At 39.2% G+C, this 23,748-nt stretch overlaps 1 protein-coding gene across 1 annotated transcript in view; it reads left to right on the top strand.

Moving 5' to 3' along the window:
• The first annotated feature begins 343 nt into the window (after positions 1 to 343).
• The window catches only part of LOC108275035 (genetic suppressor element 1), a 78,533-nt gene continuing 55,128 nt past the window's right edge, over positions 344 to 23,748 (top strand). Inside the window, exon 1 of the mRNA XM_053686042.1 lies at positions 344 to 592. Within this exon, the coding sequence (XP_053542017.1) occupies positions 394 to 592 (199 nt within the window). The 5' untranslated portion in view covers positions 344 to 393. The remainder of the gene's footprint in view (positions 593 to 23,748) is intronic.

Here is a 23,748-nt window from a genome sequence, read left to right as displayed (position 1 = left end):
TCCAGTAGCATCTAGTTAATGGTTGGTTTCTATGAGAACCTTTTATTAATTCTGCAGTTCTACTGTAATTTACAGTACCATCACATCCCTGGACTCAGTGTTGCTTTCTACATTTTATAGCATGAACTTACAACACTGGAACGCTTTAGGTGTTTGATATTTCTAAGATTTAGATTCAGTGGTGGAATACGTTTATATTTGGCTTAAAAAAAGATACACACTTATGTATTTCTTCAAGCTGAACATCTTTTAAAAAAATAGAAGCATTTAGTTGCAGTACTGGGGAGTTATTTTAAAGAGAAAAAAGAGTGGTTTGTAATCTCTGGCTCACTCACTCTCTCACACACACACATACACACACGCAAGCACACACACACGCACATACACGCACACATGCACACCAGGCTCACTAGAGAAACCCCATCTCTCATCAGAGTGTCAGACTTTGGTCTTTGTGCCATGCGGAACCGCCTTCCCTCTCTACAAATTGCAACTTTCGAAAGTGAAGAAAGACCACCTGGTTTAACACACCGGCTGCCCCTCGCTGGTCTGATGGACTGCCACTGGGGAGTGTGGACACCACGGCTACTCGGTAAGAAACACAGGGGCTTGCTCTTTCACCAACTGCTGCTGTGTGAAACAACACTGTGCCTGAGATGCTGTTGTTTTAGCACTTCTATAACCATGTCCCCTCTTATTGGTGTATTGTATGTTACCACACATTAAATTGCAGAGCTGTCTTATTATCAGTGACTAAATGGCAACTGAATTAAAGATGTGACAATGTCTGCTTAGGTCAGTAGATGAGGAGCCTAAGTTTACATGCTTCCAAGAAAAGCCTTGATCTCAGTCAGGTTTTTAGCGCAACATCAAGTGTATAATGTCAATCTCTGACTGTGTTCTGCTCTTTGTTTGTTGCTAATTGTTGTTAAGGATCTGATTGTGTTCAAACATTATCTAATGGAGCGCAGTTGTTCGAATACAAGCATGTCAATGGAATCGTGCAGCTTATTTGACTCATATGATTAATTCTTTAAGAGCACAAAGAGGCATTCCTGGGGGCTTTAATTTGAGGTTATTTGTGCTTTCCCTCTGTGGTTCTGTCTTTCTTTCTCTATTTCACTCAGGCTGTCTTCCCAAAGACTAGTGCTAGAGCCAGAAATCTGCGAATGTTCTGGGACGTTCAGATGGAGCAGATATGTGAAGCAGGGCTGTGCGTGTTAATATTTCACATTGATGTGTGTGTGTGTGTGTGTGTGTGTGTGTGATTTGCCGTTGAGTCTTCCACTTCTGCTACCTCTTACCATTCTTCCAGATTGGACTCAACTTCAAAGGCTGCTTGCCATATGATCCTGTTATTGTTCATTTTGCTTTCCTCTTAGATTGACAAGCTTCCTTTAAAAACTCAGGCAACTAGAAAGGACATCCACCATCCAAGCAGCACTCATGAGTAGCTTGTTGGCCCTCACTGGGTGCAGACTCGGTTTAGTGCAGAAGGAATTAGGTAGGAGACAGTGGCTTGGGCCATGCGCCAGGTGTGGAGCGGGAGAAAGGAGACAGAGATGGGAAGAGAAAGCTGGAAAGAAGCAGAGAAATGATAGAGATTTGGAGTGAAATGTGGTTGTATCTCATAAAAGAGTGGAGGAGGCCAGTGGGGATTTTTTACTGTCAGGGTTTCCCACAATCAACAGCTCTGTCATTATTGCTGTTTTTTTATGTTCAGGGTTCACTGATTACACAGCTTGGTGTCATGACCTGTTATGTCACTGCTGTCACAGCTCAGCCATTTCTGGCCCATTGGAGTTTATCTATAGCCCACTTTACCTCGACCTCTGACTCCTGACCCAATGTGAATCAGGCCGTTACTTCAGTTCTCCTCCTATGAACTGTATTTTTTATGTGTGTCTCAAAAAATCATGTGATTATATGTCTAGTCTCCGAGCTTTTCAAAAAATAGAGGGAGTTCCTAAAAAAACATATGCTTCATGAGCACTTCAATATTTCACCAAGAGTGTTACCACCTAAAGCAACTGACCTATCCCTGGCAAAGGTAAGACAAACATAATAATAATAATAATGATAATAATAATTATTATTATTATAACATTTTTCTCAACACACCAAGTGTCAGACCTACAGTACATTCCAAAATAGGTTTCATTCACCTTGTGTTACATTACCATAAACTGTAACACTAAATGTGCTACAGGTTAATAATGCTAATATTAGCTAGCCATCTAAGTAAGGAGGAAAAAAACCACAATTAGGTGTGCTGTTATAGGAAAATAATAAAACATGAAACTGTCACGAGATCCACATAATGGAGGTTAGGTCAGATGCAAATGCAGATAAGAGTTTATTTAGAGGCAATGGGTCAGGCGATAAACTGGGCAAGGCAAGAATCGAGAACGAGAAACAAGAAGCAAAATCAACGAGCATGAAACAAAGCAAGGAACAGGGTACAAATTCTTGGTACGGTGATAACACTCAATACTTTGCAAAGTCATTGTGTTCCAACAGTCTCTTTATACTGTGGTTGTGAGTGCTGTGAATCTGATGCAGGTGTGCAATTAGAATGAATGTGAGTGTTCTGGGAATTGCAGTCCATGGTGTCCATGTTTGTAGGCAGCAGTGCAGGATGGGACAAGTAGTCACTGGTTTGCTATGATATGACATAAATGGATTGTGTTCCTATAACAGCACATCCTAATGTGTTCCTTTAATGTATTAATAAACAACACTTAATGCTTTTTAACCGTTTATAATTCAATTTAATGTTGTGAAATGTCCACAAGACAATAATGTTACAGCAATAATGTTAACAATAACATCACAGCAGCTGTAAAGAGTCTTTCCCTCATTAGCTTCTCTTTTTTTATTAACTCTTGAAGTTAATAAGACAAAAAAATGCAGCTTGTCATGTTAACTAGACATTGGAAAGTACAAAATTCTACTGTCCTGAAGACTCTCCTGTGTCTGAAAACTTTCTGACCCTTACAAAGTGTAGACACCCCATACTCCTTCCATAAATATAATACAGTGAATGGAAATAAGTATATAAGGTGCATATATACACTTTAAACATATCCATATTTACATAAATAATAGCTTTCGACTTTGTAACAAATAAGCTATGGATGCATAAGTATACCACAAACACATGTTTAAAAAGCAAAACTGATAGGGAAAAAAGCGTTCATTTCCCACAAATGACCAACATTAGCACTTTATTGAACAGCAATTGCAACGTTGAGACAGGTAACAAGTAATTAGGTTTTTGCATCATTGTGGCTGAATTCTGGCCCGTTCCTTTTGACAAAATCATTTTCAATTCACCAAGGATATGAGGGTCACACTGATGGATGCAATTTCAAAATTCACCATATTTTTTACTAGGATTCAAGTCAGGAGATTTGCAAATCGCATAAACCCATATGTTATTCCCAATAGAACATAGAAAACATATCAAATGTTTAAACTCATGAAATGTACCATTTTAAGAAAAAAAATAAGGTAAGTTTGAATTTGCTGGCCACATCAAATTTTTTTTAAAAAAAGGAAAGAGCCATGTGTATCTTTGTTTCTTTTCCAGCAGAGGAGTTTTGTGTGTAGGAACAAAGATCACTGGGGTGCAGTTCATTGCTTATTGTTCTCCGTGTAACTGTTGTTCCTGCTGCTTTCAGGTCATTTAGCTCTTCAGATTTTCAACTCTTTTTAAGAGGCTACTGGCTTCCCTCATCATTATGCGGAGTGTGTGCACATTATTGTGAAACAGTAGCAGGACCCAATAGTCAATCATTGATTCACCAAACACACACAGGCAGGTTGACCTTTCACCTGTAATTAAAAGCAGCAGGTGGTGAGTAGACCTGTAGAACATGGTACAGTCTAGACAAAGTAACTGAAGCCTACGCAGGGGATTTTAAAGGGGAAATAGTCATGACTGCTATTTGTAGGGTTGTTTCTAAACTAAGGAGTTGAGCGACATTTACTGCAATGGGGCTTTCTAAACAGTCATTTTGCAGGCACCAACTGATGGACCTTCTGCTGTGTTAATACTGCTCTAAATGAAAATATGGTGGTGGCAGCAAATTTCAGTTTACCTATAAATGTAGCGGAAGATCAAGTACAAATCACATCTAAGCCTACATCCTTTTGAAACCTGTTGGTCATAATTACTTCTGTTTTGACTGTTTTGAGAAACCTTTAGCTAATTATTCACTCTATTGAGTTTTATGTACAGTATACAGCACTTTTAACAGCGGATATTATTGCGAAGCAGCTATATAGCAGCTATATCCGGATGTAGATTCAGATACCTAATTAGCAAGCTAGAGGAGACTGTGGCAAAGAGAATCTCCCTGAGATGACATAAGGTAGACACCTTGAGAGGAACCAGACTCAAAAGGTATTAACCAGACTCCAAAGCCATCATCTCCTAGGTAACACCGGATAGTGGGATTGTCATAACTCTTCCACAGCTTTATAGTATAAAAAACAGTACTAGTTAGGTAGGTAAGTAATAAAACACATCAGGGCCTGCTATTATAGAAAGATACGCAAGGACAGAGTGGCGTGATACCACAGTAATACATTTTTTATCCATTTATAGTTTATGTTTAATGTTGTAGAATATCCACAAAACAAGTTAGTTCTAGTAATCACTTATATAACAGTCATAACAGTTAATGTTATATGTTACAGAGAAACCGCAATGTGCAAACTGCTCTGTCCTGAGGGAAAACTTTATTTCTGACCATTATAAAGCTGTGATGCTATAGACTCCTTCCAAAAATGTCTACTCACAGAAAACTCCACCATATCATAAATTACATAAGGTTTTTATTAAGGTCCCTGTTCAAGTTGTTATAGAAATGAAAACGTATTAGACTGTTTTAGAATTTAACAGTGCTGTGTCACAGGTAGCTATACCAAAAAATAGCTGATAATAACAGTTGGATCTGTTCATTGTTAATTTGCAGTACTTTGTTTCAGTTAAATAAGCGTCGCTTATTGTGCAGCAACAGAACACTGATTTTGGCTTTGAAAAACGCAGTTGAAGTGAATTCTGATGTTTGTTACTCTCAACCTGTAGTAAACAAGGGTTCTTGCTGTGGATGGTGTAGCATTTGCAGAGCATAAATCAGTTGAGAACTGCTTTATGTTGTACTGAGCAATAGTTTGATATTTTGCTTATAAAGGATTGTTGAAGTCATCTGGATAAGAATACAGATTTAGATTTACTTTATTTGCAGGGGAAGATTCATCACACACAAAAGTTTTGGTACAAGTGGAGTATGATTTCATTCTTCCTTTCATTCTTCCTTCACTCGTATTTCTGGTGAGCATGTCTGCTTTTTACATGAGAACACAGTTTTCTCAGGGCTGAAATATAAACAGCAGTAGATATGGGGAAGCCCACATTACTATAGTCTTAAGAAAAAGATTGGTTTGGTTTGAGAGAGAGAGAGAGAGAGTGAGAGAGTGAGAGCATTCACCTCAGACTGGGCAAAGTTTCACACCTAAAACTAAAGTTAGATCAGAGTTTCTGATCTGAGGCATGCTGTGAAAGTGACCTGTGCAATTGCACTGTTTTGCATAGTAGCATTTACCTTCCTGTTTTGAAAGTTGAGGCTAAGTGAGGAGATATATTACATACCTAGATGCTTTTTTATCATAGCACTTAACTCCACTGGTAAGTAATATGGAATTGTTGTACGCGCCCACGTGTGTGTGTGTGTGTGTGCGTGTGTGTGTGTGTGTGTGTGTGTGTGTGTGTATATATACAGTGAGGGAAAAAAGTATTTGATCCCCTGCTGATTTTGTACGTTTTCCCACTGACAAAGAAATGATCAGTCTATAATTTTAACGGTAGATGTATTTGAACAGTGAGAGACAGAATAACAACAAAAAAATCCAGAAAAACGCATGTCAAAAATTTTATAAATTAATTTGCATTTTAATGAAGGAAATAAGTATTTGACCCCCTCTCAATCAGAAAGATTTCTGGCTCCCAGGTGTCTTTTATACAGGTAACGAGCTGAGATTAGGAGCACACTCTTAAAGATAGTGCTCCTAATATCAGTTTGTTACCTGTATAAAAGACACCTGTCCACAGAAGCAATCAATCAATCAGATTCCAAACTCTCCACCATGGCCAAGACCAAAGAGCTCTCCAAGGATGTCAGGGACAAGATTGTAGACCTACACAAGTCTGGAATGGGCTACAAGACCATTGCCAAGCAGCTTGGTGAGAAGGGGACAACAGTTGGTGCGATTATTCGCAAATGGAAGAAACACAAAATAACTGTCAATCTCCCTCGGCCTGGGGCTCCATGCAAGATCTCACCTCATGGAGTTGCATTGATCATGAGAACAGTGAGGAATCAGCCCAGAACTACACGGGAGGATCTTGTCAATGATCTCAAGGCAGCTGGGACCATAGTCACCAAGAAAACAATTGGTAACACACTATGCCGTGAAAGACTGAAATCCTGCAGCGCCCGCAAGGTCCGCTGCTCAAGAAAGCACATATACATGCCCGTCTGAAGTTCGCCAGTGAACATCTGAATGATTCAGAGGACAACTGGGTGAAAGTGTTGAGGTCAGATGAGACCAAAATGGAGCTCTTTGGCATCAACTCAACTCGCCGTGTTTGGAGGAGGAGGAATGCTGCCTATGACCCCTGGAACACCATCCCCACCGTCAAACATGGAGGTGGAAACATTATGCTTTGGGGTTTTTTTTCTGCTAAGGGGACAGGACAACTTCACCGCATCAAAGGGACGATGGACGGGGCCATGTACTGTCAAATCTTGGGTGAAAACCTCCTTCCCTCAGACAGGGCATTGAAAATGGGTCGTGGATGGATATTCCAGCATGACAATGACCCAAAACACACGGCCAAGGAAACAAAGAAGTGGCTCAAGAAGAAGCACATTAAGGTCCTGGAGTGACCTAGGCAGTCTCCAGACCTAAATCCCATAGAAAATCTGTGGAGAGAGCTGAAGGTTCGAGTTGCCAAACGTCAGCCTCGAAACCTTAATGACTTGGAGAAGATCTGCAAAGAGGAGTGGGACAAAATCCCTCCTGAGATGTGTGCAAACCTGGTGGCCAACTACAAGAAACGTCTGACCTCTGTGATTGCCAACAAGGGTTTTTAAACCAAGTACTAAGTCATGTTTTGCAGAGGGGTCAAATACTTATTTCCCTTTGATTTCCCTTTGACTTATTGATGCAAATCAATTTATAACATTTTTGACGTGCGTTTTTCTGGATTTTTTTGTTGTTATTCTGTCTCTCACTGTTCAAATAAATCTACCATTAAAATTATAGACTGATCATTTCTTTGTCAGTGGCCAAACGTACAAAATCAGCAGGGGATCAAATACTTTTTTCCCTCACTGTATATATATATATATATATATATATATATATATATATATATATATATATATATATATATATATATATATATATATACACACACACACACACACACACACACACACACACACACACACACTAATATTGGCACCTGAGGTAAATATGAGCAAAGAAGGCTGTGAAAAATTGTCTTTGTTGTTTAACCTTTTGATCTTTTTCTTCAGCTTCGCAAAAATAATCTAATTTCATTGATATCAAATAATTGCAAACAGAACACAGGTTTACAAAAAAAAAAAACTTTGTATGAATTATATATGAGAACAATTAACTTGAAGTCACACTTGGGTGACTAGGAACAGGAAATTGTTCAACCATGACTTCCTGTTTCATAGGGGTATAAACATGAGGTAACACATAGACCAAATTCCCTTAGTCATACATAACATTGGGTGAGATCAAGGAACATAGCTGTGATGTGCAGCAAAAGGTTGCTGAGCTTCTCAAAATGGAAAGTGGCTATAAGAAAATAGCACAAGCACTGAAAATACCCATTTCCACCATCAGGACAATAATTAAGAAGTTTCAGTCAACTGGAAATGTTATGAATCAATCTGGAATTGGACGTGTGTCTATATCGTCTCAACACACTGTGAAGAGGATGGTTCGACTGTCCAAAAAAATCTCCAAGGATCACAACTGGAAAATTGCAGATGTTAGTTGCATCTTGGCGTCAGAAAGTCTCCAAAACTACAATCCGAAGTCACCTACATCACCACAAGTTGTTTGGAAGGGTTTAAAAAAAAAAGCCTCTACTCTCATCCAAAAACAAACTCAAGTGTCTTCATTTTGCCAGACACTACTGGAACTTCAAATGGGATCGGAGTCTATGGTCAGATGAAAACAAAATAGAGTTTTTTGGCAATAAACACCAGAGGTGGTTTTGGTGCACACAGAGAGGTAGCCATATGGAAAAGTACCTCATGTCCACGGTTAAATATGGTGGTGGCTCTTTAATGTTTTGGGGCTGTTTTTCTGCCAAAGGACCTGGACATTTTGTTAGGATACATGACATCATGGACTCTATCAAATATCATCAAATATTAAATGAAAACCTGACTGTCTCTGCCAGAAAGCTTAAAATGGGCTGTGGTTGGATCTTCCAGCAGGACAATGATCTAAAACACATCAAAATCTACACAAAAATGCTTTCCTGACCCCAAACTCATGTCCTGCCATGGTCATCCCAGTCCCCTGACTTGAAACCCATAGAAAACCTGTGGGGTGAACTGAAGAGGAAAGTCCACCAGTGTGGCCCTCAAAATTTGAAGGATCTGGAGAGATTCTGTATGGAGGAATGGTCTCAGATCCCTTGCCATGTATTCTCCAACCTCATCAGGTATTATGGGAGAAGACACAGAGCTGTTTGTTGCGCACCTATATTTAACAAAGATTTTTTTTTTTATAAACCAGTGTTTCGCTTGCAATTGTTTGATATCCATGAGAGCAGTGTAATTTTGTGAATTCTTTAAACAAAAGATCAAAAGGATAAATAATACCGACAATTTTTCTCAGCCTTCACAGCTCATATTTACCAAGGGGCTCTTATTAGTGGAGGGCACTGTATATAAACAGGTTTCTTTGATTAATAAAGTGTTGTGACATAACACGCATATGAAATCATAACCACAGAAGCTGGATTAACTGACCTACACAAGCAACCAAATCCTAACATTTGTCATTCACAGCACACACAAACACATATATCACTCAATCGGTTTCTGCATGGCCTTTTTACTTTGTTGTATTTTTAACCATTTTTTTTTCTTACAGACTCTATATATTTACATGTAATGAAATGTAAAGAAACATGATGGGGGGGGATGATGGAGGACTTGATTGATCATTGAGTAAATAAAATGCTATTTTAAAAATGTCTTTGTGGAAAATTCAGGCATACAAAAATACATATTTATAATATCTGACAGATTTGCCAGATAGAAAAATAGTTTCTCTGAAATTACAATACATATAATAAATATCTGTTGAAATGTCAAATCACAGCTTTAACAACTGAAAGAGACCATCTGAATTGCTCTCTCACAAAATATAAGCTTTTTTTTTTTATATATAACTGAGAGATTTGAGGTTTGGGAGAGAATCTTTTTCATATCACATTTTCACCTGATTAGCAAGCATTTAGCGCTCTCTCAGAGCTGCTGGAAACAGACGTTTCAGTGGCATCTGTGTAAGTGTGTAATAAGGATACAGAGTAAGTGTTTCGGGTGTAAGCTGCTGGTAGAGATGTCAGAAATGACATGCATGAAAAACACCACAGCAAGAGCTTTTTAATTAAGACTATCACTCAGTCAGGGGTCTGTGCATATGTGGGTGCAGTTTATTGTTTTCTCTTAGCTATTCCATCACTCCAGCTATTTTTTTTCTCTCTTTTCTCTGTAATTAATCAAGGGTAGTGGTGATATGAATGTAAATAAGTAACAGCACTAGGACAACCATAACAACAAAAATAAGCTGAACAATTCTGTTTACTCAGTGGCACTATAAATTGCCTCTTTTTAAAATATATATTACATACATATCACAGGGTGTTTGGTTTAGATGTACTTTTTCTGACATCTTCATTTATTATACATTACTAAATGATACAATGGTTGGATTAGTTGTTTTAATAATTCTTTACTTTATTTGAAATTTTTTACCTGTAATTTTATTTATTTCTTTATTTATTTTTTACCTTTTTATGTGTAAATAATTTACACACCATATGGATGCAATTCAGACACACACTATCCTGTTAATAAAACAAAAAATTGTGGTAAACAATCACTTTATGCAGTATTTATTTCCTGTCACCGTTCTGGTCATGTCCATATGCTTACAGCATTCCAATATTTTCATACACAGAGCTTCATCGGCTACAGCTTGGACTCAAATCCACTCCAGTCTGGGCATTAGCACTCTCATAGTTCCTGGTATACTGGGTTCTTCATCTAATTTACTTGATTCCTGTTTTAGTAGACTAGCTGTTTGTCTGTGTTTATTGCACCTTGCCCACACTGACTATGATGCTGTTTACTGATTTGGTTCAGTTTAATGAACTGCTTGCAAATGTTCTGACACCACCTCATTTTGACAAAAATCCATCCATCCATCCAACCATCCATCCATCCGTACATCCATCCATTCATCCATACATACATACATACATACATACATACATCCAACCATTTTCCATACCATTTATCCTACAATGGGTCACGGGGAGCCTGGAGCTTATCCCATGGATCTCAGGGCACAAGGCGGGGGACACCCTGGATGGGATGTCAACCCATTACAAGGCACAATCACACGCATACTCACACACCCATTCACATACTACAGAAAATTTAGAGATGCCAATCAGCCTACAACGCATGTCTTTGGACTGGGGGAGGAAAAACCAGAGTACACGGAGGAAACAGGGAGAACATGCAAACCCTGCACACGTAGGGCGGAGGTGAGATTTGAACCCCCAACCCTGTAGGTGTGAGGCAAACATGCTAACCACTAAACCACTGTGCAGAAAATGAAAAGCTTAAATATCAGTCCCTAAATGGTTCTTCAGTTTGTCTCTCTGGGAAAATGCTTAAAGGCTCTATGTAGAACCCTAACCGAGAAGCTTCCATGTAGAAATCCCATACGAAGCTAAATATGCTAAAAACGTCTAAATATCCAAAGAAACCTTGATGAACCCACTGAATGAGTGTTTGAGTCTTTACTCTATTATACGCAGTGATTTTGGTGGAAGTTACCTAGGTTAACACCTGAATACTAGACCAAGATGGGAAGCTTACAGAACTGACAAGCAAGTACATCCTTAGAAAGGCTCTTTGGTGTGATGACAGATTCACACCATACAAAAGATTCACACTATAAATGTCACTGTTATGTGAAAGGATCGTTGTGCTACAGAGTAATTATTCAGTTTATTGTAGCAACAAGCAAAAGATGGTTAAAGAATCACAGAACAGTATGTTGTTTAGGGATCTAAAATTGGTTTGTTTATGGCACTGCACTAAAGCAACTTTCTGACACCTTTAAAAGTGAAGAGATGTCTCCCTGTCCTGATTGGTTGGATGATGGTAGTTTGCATCATTTGTTTTCTTTCCCTGCTTGCAGAACCAGGAATGCCACAGAGACTGCATTGTTTGTCTAAGTAGATATTTTATTGACAGCTGCCAGAATGTAAGGTGAACTTCTGCAAATGTTACAAAAGGAGTTTTGACTGAAAAACCACGGACCTCACCTTAAAAATGACAGATATGATAACATTATAACGTACTTCAACATGAATTTGAGTAATATAAAGAAAACATCCTGTTCCACAGATGTTGAATGTATATAATTAGCCAATTTAATCTGCAGAGTGTACATGATTGATGTTATCATTTAAGGCTTTGTCAATATACACAAACAATACTATTAACCCCGTGACACTAAAGCATAAATAATCTTTAACGAGCTTTGAAATATTGTTCAGAACTTGTTCTTGGAGAATTCCCATTTCTACTTTACAGTGATCTGCCTGAAAAACAAAAGCTGTCAGATTGTTATAATACATGCCCATTCATTCTACACACATTATACACACGTATAAGAAACATCTGATATCTTCATTAGGCCTCCTGGACATCCAGAACCTTCTATTGTTTCTGACATCTGTTTCCCTTAGTGACTAATTGCAATTATCACATGGTTTGGAAGTTATGGAGGGAGAGGGAGAAAGAGAGAGAGAGGGAGATTAATGAGTTTGGGCAGTTGTCAGACGGACGCCTGCACAGCAGTGCTGGAGGGATCCCATTGCATCGCTGGTGGCAGAGGTTGCCAGATTGTACAATGCTCCCTCTTTTTTACCCACTTTCTCCCATCACACATCATCTCTTGTCCCTGATGATCCATGGGCAGGGGCTTAGAGCCCCCAGCTGTGTCAGAACCTATCAGTGTACAGCTCCTGCTTTAAATTCAAACACACACACACACACACACACACACACACACACACACACAGCAGAAGCAAGATCAGAGCCCTGCGCCTACCTGAGATTTCATACAGAGAGCTGAAGCTGCTCTGATTAAATATGTGAATGGTAATTGTATAATTATAATCAGTAATTGCCCTTTGTTTGGCAGTGCAGAGGCGGCAGCTGCAGAAGGGGCTGAGAGAGAGATCACCCACCCACCCTTACAAACACACACACACACACACACACACACACACACACACACACACACACTGATCAGTAGGAGAAAAGAGCATGCAGGCTGTGCACTTTTAGCATGCATTATTATTTAGAAATACTACAGAAGAAAGGAAAAGCCAAGCAAAGGGCATGCTGGGAATAAAAGTCAACTAAATTATTAACAATTATAGTGAGTGCGAACGTGATAACCCATACACCAGCACATTGTATTCCGTTTCTAAAAACCTCTAAAAATCCTTTGCTTTATAAGAACTACAATAAGACCTTCTGTCACACTGTATGTGTTAGTGTGTGCCTTAATGTGTGTCTGTGACAAGCCAAGGCTAAATTTGAGTCTTTTCAGTCGAGTTTCTCGCTTCAGCAGAGCTTAAATTAATAACAAGAACAGGATCTATTTCTTGGCAGACCAATTAAAAGGGATCGGCCCCTTTTTGTTTAATTTGGTCTTTGAAAAGGCTTCAAGTTGGCTGTTTGTGTGAAATGGTTACACGTTTACAACCCAAGAGAGAGCAACTTTTTAGTTTCAGAGTTGAAAATTATTTTTCATTTTGTTTAACCCTTATGGAAACACCACACCATGGCACATTCCGGGAACTGGCGTGCACTGCTAGATAGCGACCTTTTCCAGAGTGTTATTCAGAGGCCAAATCCACAAACCCTACAGGGACTCTTTCCTTCATTAAAAACCATGAAAAGAAAATTCTTTTTGTCTCGAAGGAAGCGAAGGAGGATGTGCTGAGATCTGTAACAATGATCTACAACTCATGGAAAATAATATGAAAGTGAGACACAGTCTCACTTTGCAGTCTCCATTTAGATAAAATGACTCAGACAGGAAGCCAAGTGGGCAAGAAGAAAGAATGATCAAGAAACTGTTATAGTTGTAATATATAGTTGATGTGGGTGTTTTTCACGTAAATAATGTTCATTTAAACTTTGTACATCAATATCTTATATTTGATTAAATTGATTAAAGCCAATAAACATACCTCATTTATCAGGTTATTCAATGCATGTATATTGTTAATCCGATCTCTTTTGACATAATAGTAGAAAAAGTTTTTTAGAAGTGTAAACAAATAAACATATCGTAAATATATACTAGCCAGTATCCAGGTTTAAAATAATGAGAGGAAATTTGAAACTCACGTCTTCAGTGGGTTTACTGCTGCATCTAGAACGAGATCCAAACACAATTGTGCAGATAGTTGGAATCAAGTTCTTACAAACCGTACATGGAGAGATATTTTAGATAATTTCATATAAGATCTCTGTGAATGTATCTAGTTTGAGTCCATAGCTGACCTCCACTAGAATGTACTAAAATCCACTCCACTAAAAATCCCCTGCATCCCCCACCCATTTCTCTGCATGACATGATCATGATTAATTAGCTCCCAGGACCAGAGGTGGGGGCAGTCATAAAGTCAGTGGGCAGAGGTCAGAAGGTCAGGTCATGTGTCAGAAAGCAAAGGCTGCCTAGTGAACTTCAGAAGTCACTTGAGGAAATTTGTTGTCTTGATGGTCCCAGTAGGAGGACATGTTTGTGTGGGATGGGGGTGGTAATTAACATGGAGAATTGCAGTTAGGAAATGGTGCCCATTTGACCCTAAACTTAGAGATTCCTAATCCAGTGAGAGATGGATCTTACACCTACACCATCTGGAGACATGGAACACATACAAATACACATACACACACACACACACACACACACACACACACACACACACACACACACACACACACACAGATTCAAGGACACACCTGCACTTGCACTCCCTCTCACACACACAAGCATTGGGGCGACACATGCATAGACTAATTTCACACTCGGTAAGTGTAAGCCTGGTCAGTATAGGCTCAGATGCAAGCACAGATGGCAGAGCGAATGGGCTTTTGGAGCATATCACTAGAGTTAGTGCTGATCTACACTCTGCTTTTCCAGCCCTTAGCCAGTTTCAGACAAATGAGGAACTGCTTTCAGATCAGCTCTCACTAACAGTGACACTTTATTATCATGGTGGGTGTGTGTTTGCACATGTGATTCCAATGAAAGTGAAATGACGTATAGCTTGGCCCAGGATGGTGTGAGAGTGACTGGGCATTAGAGACTTGTCAAATGCGAGAACGCTTAATCCTCATGCAGTGACAACACACCCCAAGCTTATTATTACTGTGCAATAATGTTAACTGTAATGGTATGAGTATAATATAGCAAAAAAATTATATTAGCATTGGAAGATGTTTTAATGGCCAGTCCATATTAAAAGCATTCAGTTGGTGAGTCTGGGAAGAGGCAGGCTTGGCCAAACATGATGTGGGTCCTTTGCACCCAAGCCTCAGCCTTAACCAGACTGGCATTAGAGCCAGGGTTTCCGCTGAGCCTGTGCCATCTGCGCCCCCCTAAACAGGCTGCTGGCAGAGGGCAGCACGCAGAGAGCTGTAATTGGGTTGGAGTCATGAAAAGTAGCACGGGTGGGGTGTATATTAGCAGACAGGCTAATGATAGCACTCTGCTCAACTTCTGACTGAGATGGCCTTCTGTTACTGTTCAGGTCAGATGTAGACATGCTCTTTAATGAGAGGATGTGACCATGAGGGTGAGGTTAGCAAACTTGAGCTCATGAAAGATTTGAATGAATTCAAATGAACCAGGTCGATGTGGCTGGATTTTTCCTGATGTTTTATGAGTGGAGTTGTAAGAAAAGGTACCAATTCTTATTTTAAAGGAAAAATCTAACCTGAATGACTTGCATGGTAATCTTGAGTCTAAAATTTCTTGTAATTCAATTTTGAGTTTACTTTTTTCTGTAAACTTTTTCACTGTGGTTCAAATTTTCTACCTTAACAACAATACAGGACTAACTGCTGATAGTGGTACCAGCGCTTTATTTAGAAATGTGTAGGCCTTATTTAGTCTTAGTCGTCTCTTGTAGTCTTGTGTTGTTTTATGTAGCACCGTGGTCCTGGTTGTTTCATTTCACTGTGTACTGTACCAGCTGTATATGGTTGAAATGACAACAAAGCCACTTGAGATGACTTGACAGTAGGAATTAGCCCTGGCTTCATTCCTAAATAGACCGATGCAGCAGCACTTTAGTGCTCTAGTATATCCAGCTCTCTCACCTCCTCATATTTACACGCTGCTCAAAAAGATTTGGTTCCAAAGCTTCAGCTTTCATGCTAATTCCACCATCAACATCATTGTGTTCTTTGAAACCTGCCTGTTTTTCCTTATGGTTAAGGTCATTACATTTTTTCTCCTATTACACACCATTGTAACTGATTGAGCAATGACCACCTGTGATGTCAGCATGGCAGACAACTGCTAACATCTCACAGGAATAATAATAATCGAGAACCAACCAACAAATTAGCATCAGAATCACTAGACGCATCACATCTAAACATATTTCATTTGCTTCAGGGTGAAACTTTCCTTTAACCTTCATAACTTTTCGTAACTTTTCACGAGTCTTTATAAATGTTAGAAATTTGGTAGAAGGAAATTATGTTGGGTCAGCATGCACACAACCACTTTATGTTTTAAAATGTCTATGCAGAACCATATATTAGATGCTATCCTTTTCCCAAAAGATTCCTAGTAGAACTCATTTTCCAAGATTTTCCATTTGTCAGAATGTGTTTCTTCTGTTTTTCTTCAGTTTCTCAAATGGTTGTGAAACACATTTCAGCCTACATATTTTAGCTTTCTTGCTTCCTGTCTGAAATGGCACTATAGTATCACATATCTGTCTAGCTGACTGAAGTGACAGTAGGGCGTTCTTTGACGAAAACCAGGAAACTAGAAAAAAGTCAGGAAAGAAAGGGTCTCACATCAATGAATGCAAATAATCACAGGAAGATATTTTATACTCAAACTCACATACTCACATACATATGCACAATCTTGCTTGAAGCATTGGGTTCTGACTTGTCAGGGCTGAAAAATATCTGAGGGTTTGGATGGAACTGGGAGGTCTGGTGAAAATCCAGGCAGGACAGTTTATCAAACTCCACTGGACGTCGTCTTATGAACTTCTCACCATTTTAAAGCCGTCATGTTTATGATGGACTTTGTGGCTTTTCTCCACTCTGTAATACGCCTCGTCCCCCTGTCGCCATTCCTCCGTTTCCGTCTATGTAGCCTACTTGCAGCCTCCACACTTTGTTATTTTCACACAAGCCTTCTTCCTCTGTCAGATGCCTGTTAGATCAATTTTAGCTGTCAGGCAATGTGAGGATTTCCCTCATTTAACTATACTTAACTCAAAGTCATTAATGACAGTGGCCTTTAAAATATCATGTTATTATCAACAAAGTGTAAACTTCAGTCACATTGTAGCAAAAAAAAAGTTCCGTGAGGAACCTGAAGAAGGCTATGATTATGTAATGATGCATTTAAGCTCCAGAGCTTTGAATGTGCCGTACCACATTTTGCCTTATCTCTTGAGCCAGGGACTTTAAAGCAAACAGACATCACCTGAGAAAACCTCCACAGCAAGCCTTCAAAGACTCGCTTATATGCCAGTGGGAATGCTGTGTGCATATTGAAAAGACAAGTTATAATTATCAGTATTTTTACATCTAATGGACAGGATATTGTTCTGGAAAGTACAACCCTATAATTTTACAGTCTAATGAATGCTCCTGAAACAAATGTACTACCAAAGCAGGCACAAGCCACTAAACGCCCAGATTTTATCCTTTCCAAATAGTTACCAATCAGTAAGACCAGGCTGAAGTATCAGTGACTGAAAATGCACATTTGCATTTTAACTTAAAAAAACTGACTTGGCAAAATAGGTTCCAGAAGTTGGAAGTGTTAGAAATAAAGCCTCTCTGTCTCTCTGCCCCTCCCCCCCTTGCTCTCCCCCCCCCCTTTTCAGTTTTCCCATCTCTTTTAGAAAAATGGGATTTGGAGCCTCCTGTACTGTTGGTTCCAGCATTTTTTCAGTCTTATGAATGATTGCAGTGAATGATTTCAGTCTGCCATGATTGAGTATTTCCTGTTTTTTGACATGCTCCTCTTAGGATGTCAGGTTGCCAAAAAGCATTCAGCTACTTCTCAGAGCCTCCTTTCTTTATCAGACCCACCAACCTCTGACTGTGTGGTGATCTACGGCTGGTTTTATTGGAACCATTTCACCTAGACAATACATATTCATATATATCGTGTGTATATCAACATCGGGTACATAATAGTTACTAGTTTTCTTTAGATGATGTACGCCAGTCTCCTCATACTAAGCACAATATTTTCATTCTTTTCCCTGGCCATTAATTCAACACAAATATAGCCAACCAAATTAAACTGTCATCTTAGCCTTTTAGCAAGCAAATGACTCCTCCTTTCTTTCTTTCTTTCTTTCTCTCTCTCTCTCTCTCTCATTATGATAATGTTCTCTGCACAGATATGACTGTCTGCTAGGCCTGTCCACCTTTATTAAGGTGTTCTGCATTGAAACTCTTCCCCTGTCATCCTCAATAGCTGTCTGCCAGACTGCTGGAGTTGCTTTTGTTGCACTCAATCCGTTCCCCCTTTGAACTGAAACGAAGTGACTTGGTAATGAGTTCCTCTCTCTTTAGGTTCATGACCCCACTGAAAAACGGCCCGATAAAAAGGAAAAACAGTAAAAGGGGGGAAAAGTGGACAGTCAAGGATGAGGAATCATTTTTCTCTCTATGACATTCTGCTACAACATGAAAAAGAAACTGAGTTTTCCCAACATTCCATTTATGAAAGTATGATTGACATCCTGCAGACAAACTGGCAAACAAACTCATAAAGCCAACAGGACAAACTGACAACAAGACCGAGTTGATCGTATCCCTGAATCTAGGGACTTCTTCTCCTATTAATGAGCTGCCTGCTGGCTACTAGTGAGCTAACAGTGGAGTAAAAAGTCATGGTGTGATGTGATTGTTCTGCACAATCTGTGGTTATGTCAGTATGAGAACACCAGTTCTGTTAATGACAGCTTAAATTATTGATTGCATTGTTAAATATTACTCTACACTTTAAAGAAATGTACTTTTTTCTTTAACTGAGAGAGGATATAAACCAAGCTGTTCAGGGGTGAGAGCCAGTAGTGGTTTACTGCTAGTAGTCAATTTTAAACAGGATTTTTCTCTCTCACACACACACACACACACACACACGGCGCACACACACACACGCACACATGCGCACACACGCACACGCACATATGCGAACACACGCACACACATGCACACAAGCTCGCACACACACACACTCAGAGAGATACAAGATACAAATGATACCCATCTATCTATCTCTCTACAGTGCTGTGAAAAAGTATTTGCCTTGATTTCTTCTGTTTTTGTGTATATCTCATACTAAACTGTTTTGGAAATTAAAATGTTATTCGTAAATAATGTTATTTATTGAAGCAGAAAGTTATCCAATGCCAACTGGGCCTGTGTGAGAATGTATTTGCCCATAGTTACTAATTCCCCAAATCTATGAAACTACATTCATAATGGGGTTCAGCTGGACTAGACGTAACCAGGCCTGATTACTGCAAGCCCTGTTTAATCAAATCACTTAAATAGAACTTTTTCAAAAGCATGGAGTTGGTTAAAAGGTCTTACCCATTAACACACTATGCCGAAGTAGAAGGAAATTCCAGAAATGATGAGGAAGAAGGTGATTGAAATACATCAGTCTGGGAAGAGTTACAAAGCTATTTCAAAGGCTCTGGGACTCAAAAAACCCCACAGTGAGAGCCATTATCTCCAAATGGAAAAAGTCAGCACAGTAGTGATCCTTCCCAGAAGTGGCCGACCTTCCAAAATTCCTCCAAGAGCACAGTTATCAGAAGCGTTTGGTTGTAGTTATTGCTGCTAAAGATTTTAAGTTTAAGTTTAGGCAATTAGTTTTTCACATGGGAGATAGGTGTTGGACAACTTTTTTGCTTCAATAAAAAAAAATAATTGTATTGTGTGTTTACTCAGGTTGCCCTTGTTTTATGTTGTATTTCACTTGAATTATTTAGTATGAGATATACACAAAAACAGAAGAAATCAGAATAGGGGCAAAAAAAAAAAAAAGGAAATACTTTTTCACAGCACTGTACCTTATTACAGTGTGTGTGTGTGTGTGTGTGTGTGTGTGAGAGAGAGAGAGGGAGAGGGAGGAAGAGGAAGGAAAGTCAGTTCAGCTTTTCTGCTCTTCCTCACCACACTATTTCTCCTCGGGTCTCTCACCTTCACAGCATACTTCATTTCATACTGCATATCCATTACCTGGATATGGCCTGTGGGATACCACACAAACACACACACACACACACACACACACACACACACACACACACACACACACACACACACACACACACACACACACACACACAGAGGGAGTGGTCATCATTTACTTTCTTTCTTGACCAGTAATTCACAGATTACACAGATGCACTATTCAGTGAAACAGGTTTTCATTCAGAGTGTTTCTGCAGTCTCTGTGGGTTCTCCTATCTCTGTGCTGCAGGCTGAGCCTTGCTGTGCACATCATTAGGAGTCTTAGTTGCTGCTGTGGAAGATCAGGAACACTGCTGAGAAGAACAGCCAGACCTCAGGCTAGGAAATAAGTGGCCAGTGTTGTATGGGATCAGTGCAGTGATGCCTCAGTCAAAGCATGTACAGTTATAACTGGTCAAAAATGGAGTAGGTAACCCTAGCAAACACTAACTTCCACATTGCCTTTAGAATTGTCTTTAGGGGCTCTTAAAGTGGTGCAACAGAAAAGCTTTCACATATAGTTCAGGAATCGAGAATTTGAATTCCTGTGATGCTACAACCATCCGTGGCCTGGAGTTCAAAAGACAGTTTGGGTGGGAGGGATGGCATTACTCTTGCCACTGTCAATTAGAGTGACATTAACCAATCATGAGCTCATGTATGCAGAAGAGGGCATATGGTGCGTTCATCAAAGTGTGTTCTGCTGCCCTGTGACACAGCATGAGCAGCAGTTTGACAAGATACGGTGTCGGGCTTCACGTGTCTTGGATGAAGCACATACAAGTATTCACCCTCCCTAGTTGGTAGCTGTCATATGATAGGGGAGTAGGTGGGAATTGACAGATGACCAAATTAGGAGACAATGGGGTACATGGTTTTCTTCTTATTGTTGTTGTTATGATTGTTTATTGATCATTTATTTATTTTTCTTTTCCATGAAATTCACTAGTAATGATCAGTATGTCAATGTGGATCATTGTTTCATCAAACTACACTGTGAATGTGTAAAAAAACAAAAACAAAACCAGACTGTATTGTTTCATATTGCACTGCTGGTAGTTTAAAATATAAATCATCCAAAATTGTTGCTGGCAACAAATAAAGCTTTAGTAAGTGCATCCTTCAAAGGCAGCGGTGTTACTGGGTGGCATTTGAACAACAGTATAGGCAAACATTATGTTCATGTCACCTTTTCTCGTCATTATACATTATAATTAACAGTACGCTGAAAATACATGGTGTCCTAAAAATCTCCACACATAGGCGAAATGAACACTTTTTAGCAAAATGTCTTCCAAATTTTTTAAATAAATTACATAAACTATTTAATTTTAACCACGAGCCATACAGCCAGACAGTAAATAAATCTTAGTTTTGTGCAAAATAAGCAAATCTCTTATGTCTGCAAACCTCAAGAATAAGGAGTGATCATCATTTACTTTCATTTTTGATCAGTAATTCACAGAATATACACTCATTCTGATTGTCTCTGTGTGTTCTCCTACCTCTGTGGTGCAGGCTGAAAACACTGACACTCTATATCTTAAAATGTCTCTTCAACCAGAGAGAACCTTATGATACTAAGATCATGATAGACCACCTGTAAAACAGGGAGAAACATACAAAGCATGTAAGTGTGAATGCATATGAAAGAGTGTAGGGGAGAGACAATTGAAATTGGGACAGGCAGAAGAGTGTATTCAATTAATCTAAATTGCTGGACATTTTGACCAGTCCTGTTCTTCTTTTTTAAATGCTGTATATTGACTTGTTCAGCAAGCTGATGACCTCAAATTCTCCTCTGTCTCCATAGCAACAAAGTCAGAGGTCAGCCCCCATTAAGCTCTGTTACTTCTAATCATTACAGTTCCCTGCTGGCTGTTTATTGGGTAGAGCATGACCTCTGGTCTTTTTTGACCCCAGGGGACACAAAGAGGTCACAGGCTTTTGGCCACACACCCAACAGGGAGCGACGACCCTGAGATCCTGGTAGCTAATGGTGGGGGAAAAGACTAAATGATGCTGTGCTGCTGACTCATATTGCCTTACAGTTTCACAGAACAGGGACTAAAATGAGAGAAAAACAAGACAAAACAGCATGTCAAGGTGATGAACATGTACATTCAACCTTTCAACTTTTAAAAATAATCTACATAGAATAATTTTGCTTCCTTGTTTAATTTTTTTCTTCTATTGTCTCAGAAACGAATAAAACAGCCTCAAAGTGTCTCTATAATGCTAGACTCATTGAAAATATGACAGTCTATGAATATGCATGAATATGCAATTTGGAAAAACCTGTGTCCTCCTGCCATCCCAAACAGCAGGGTAGTTGTCTCCAACCTCACATTGTAGTTTTGTTAGCGACTACGTCAGGTGCCTGTGCTGTCTTCTAGGATTCATCCTGGTCTTCACCCTCATCCAGATACTGGCTAATGACACATTAGTGCATGTGCCTGTCTGTGTGTGTGTTTTTAAAAAGCCTTTACTAACATTTTTTTTTTTGCTTACAACATTTGGTCTGTCTTGGATTGCTGTTATTACTCTATTTCCTGTTGTTCTTTGACTCTTTGCCTGGTTAATGGTGTGGAATATGGGCCATATATCCACCACATCACATATGTGCCACTACCTAACTGCTACTAAAATAGCAGTTCTATTTTGTGACAAAAGAGACATGAGTGTGATTTCATGCACACACATTCAGAGATAGCAGCATTATACCATTACCAATCCACCTGTTTTCGGGAAGTGAGAGGAAATCGGAGAACTGAACACATAAACACATACATGCCCACTCACACTCACTTGCCCTCTTCACACTCCACACAGACTCCTTGTTCTTACTGGCACAATGAGTGAAAATGAGAGCATGTTTCTGTAACTGAGAGCGTGTCTTAGTAATTGATGCTCGTATCACTAGAAACCGGTGATCAGATTGCTCAGCACGTTCATGCTCATGTTGCTCATACTTTACAGTTGACACTTTGCATGACAGAAAATACTGAAAAGCATGTTTAGGTGTCTTATTCTTAGTGTCTGTATGTCAGTCTGCCCTTTTGGCTCTCTTTCTCTCTATCCCTCTCAACTTTTTTTCTTTTCTTTTTCTTTTTCTTTTCTTTTTTTTTACAGACACACAGCATTTAATGGCCTGTTTCATCTTTCTCTCTCGTTTTCTCTCATCAGAGATGGGTGGAAAGATGGAGAAGCAGTGCTTTCATGTTCTCCTAACTACACCAGGCTGCCCACTGTGCTGCCAAGTTAGTTTAATTGGGCCATAATTGGCACTGTGTGTTGTGGGCGGTAATGTAGAATGGGCTTTTTTAAGGGGTCTTCGGTGGAGATCTGCATAGCTGGTTCATTAAACATTCATTAAACCTATGTTAGGATTTAAGTAATCAAATGAACAGCATAAAAAAATTGCATCTTTGGCTGCTGCATGAAACATTAAATATTATGGTTTTCTTCTGTATGTTTTTTTCTTCTGTATGTAATATTTGCTAACAATAATTTAATGGCGAAATGGTAGTAAGTGCTTTTTCAGTGAGATAATTTGACCTAAAAATCAGCACTAGCATCAAATAGTGGAAGTACCTCTACCAGTTTATTATTTAACAGTGCCAGAAGCAGGGTTGACTTTAAATGTAATACTTTAAAGATGCAAAGTGCTATTTTTGTAAAGAGCATTGTCACACTATGTATAAGCAAGCCCAAGCTACCAGGAGAAATGGGCAAAGGAAACTTCTTTCCTCACCCTAGCTGAAGAGGATGAAAAAGTGTCTCTTGGAAACAGGGGAAGAACCTCCCAGACGTTGCTTGAGCTTTGTTGTTTTAGTTT

This window comes from Ictalurus punctatus, chromosome 14 (assembly GCF_001660625.3).
Source record: "Ictalurus punctatus breed USDA103 chromosome 14, Coco_2.0, whole genome shotgun sequence".
Taxonomy (NCBI): domain Eukaryota; kingdom Metazoa; phylum Chordata; class Actinopteri; order Siluriformes; family Ictaluridae; genus Ictalurus; species Ictalurus punctatus.
This window is presented reverse-complemented; position numbering and strand designations above follow the sequence as displayed.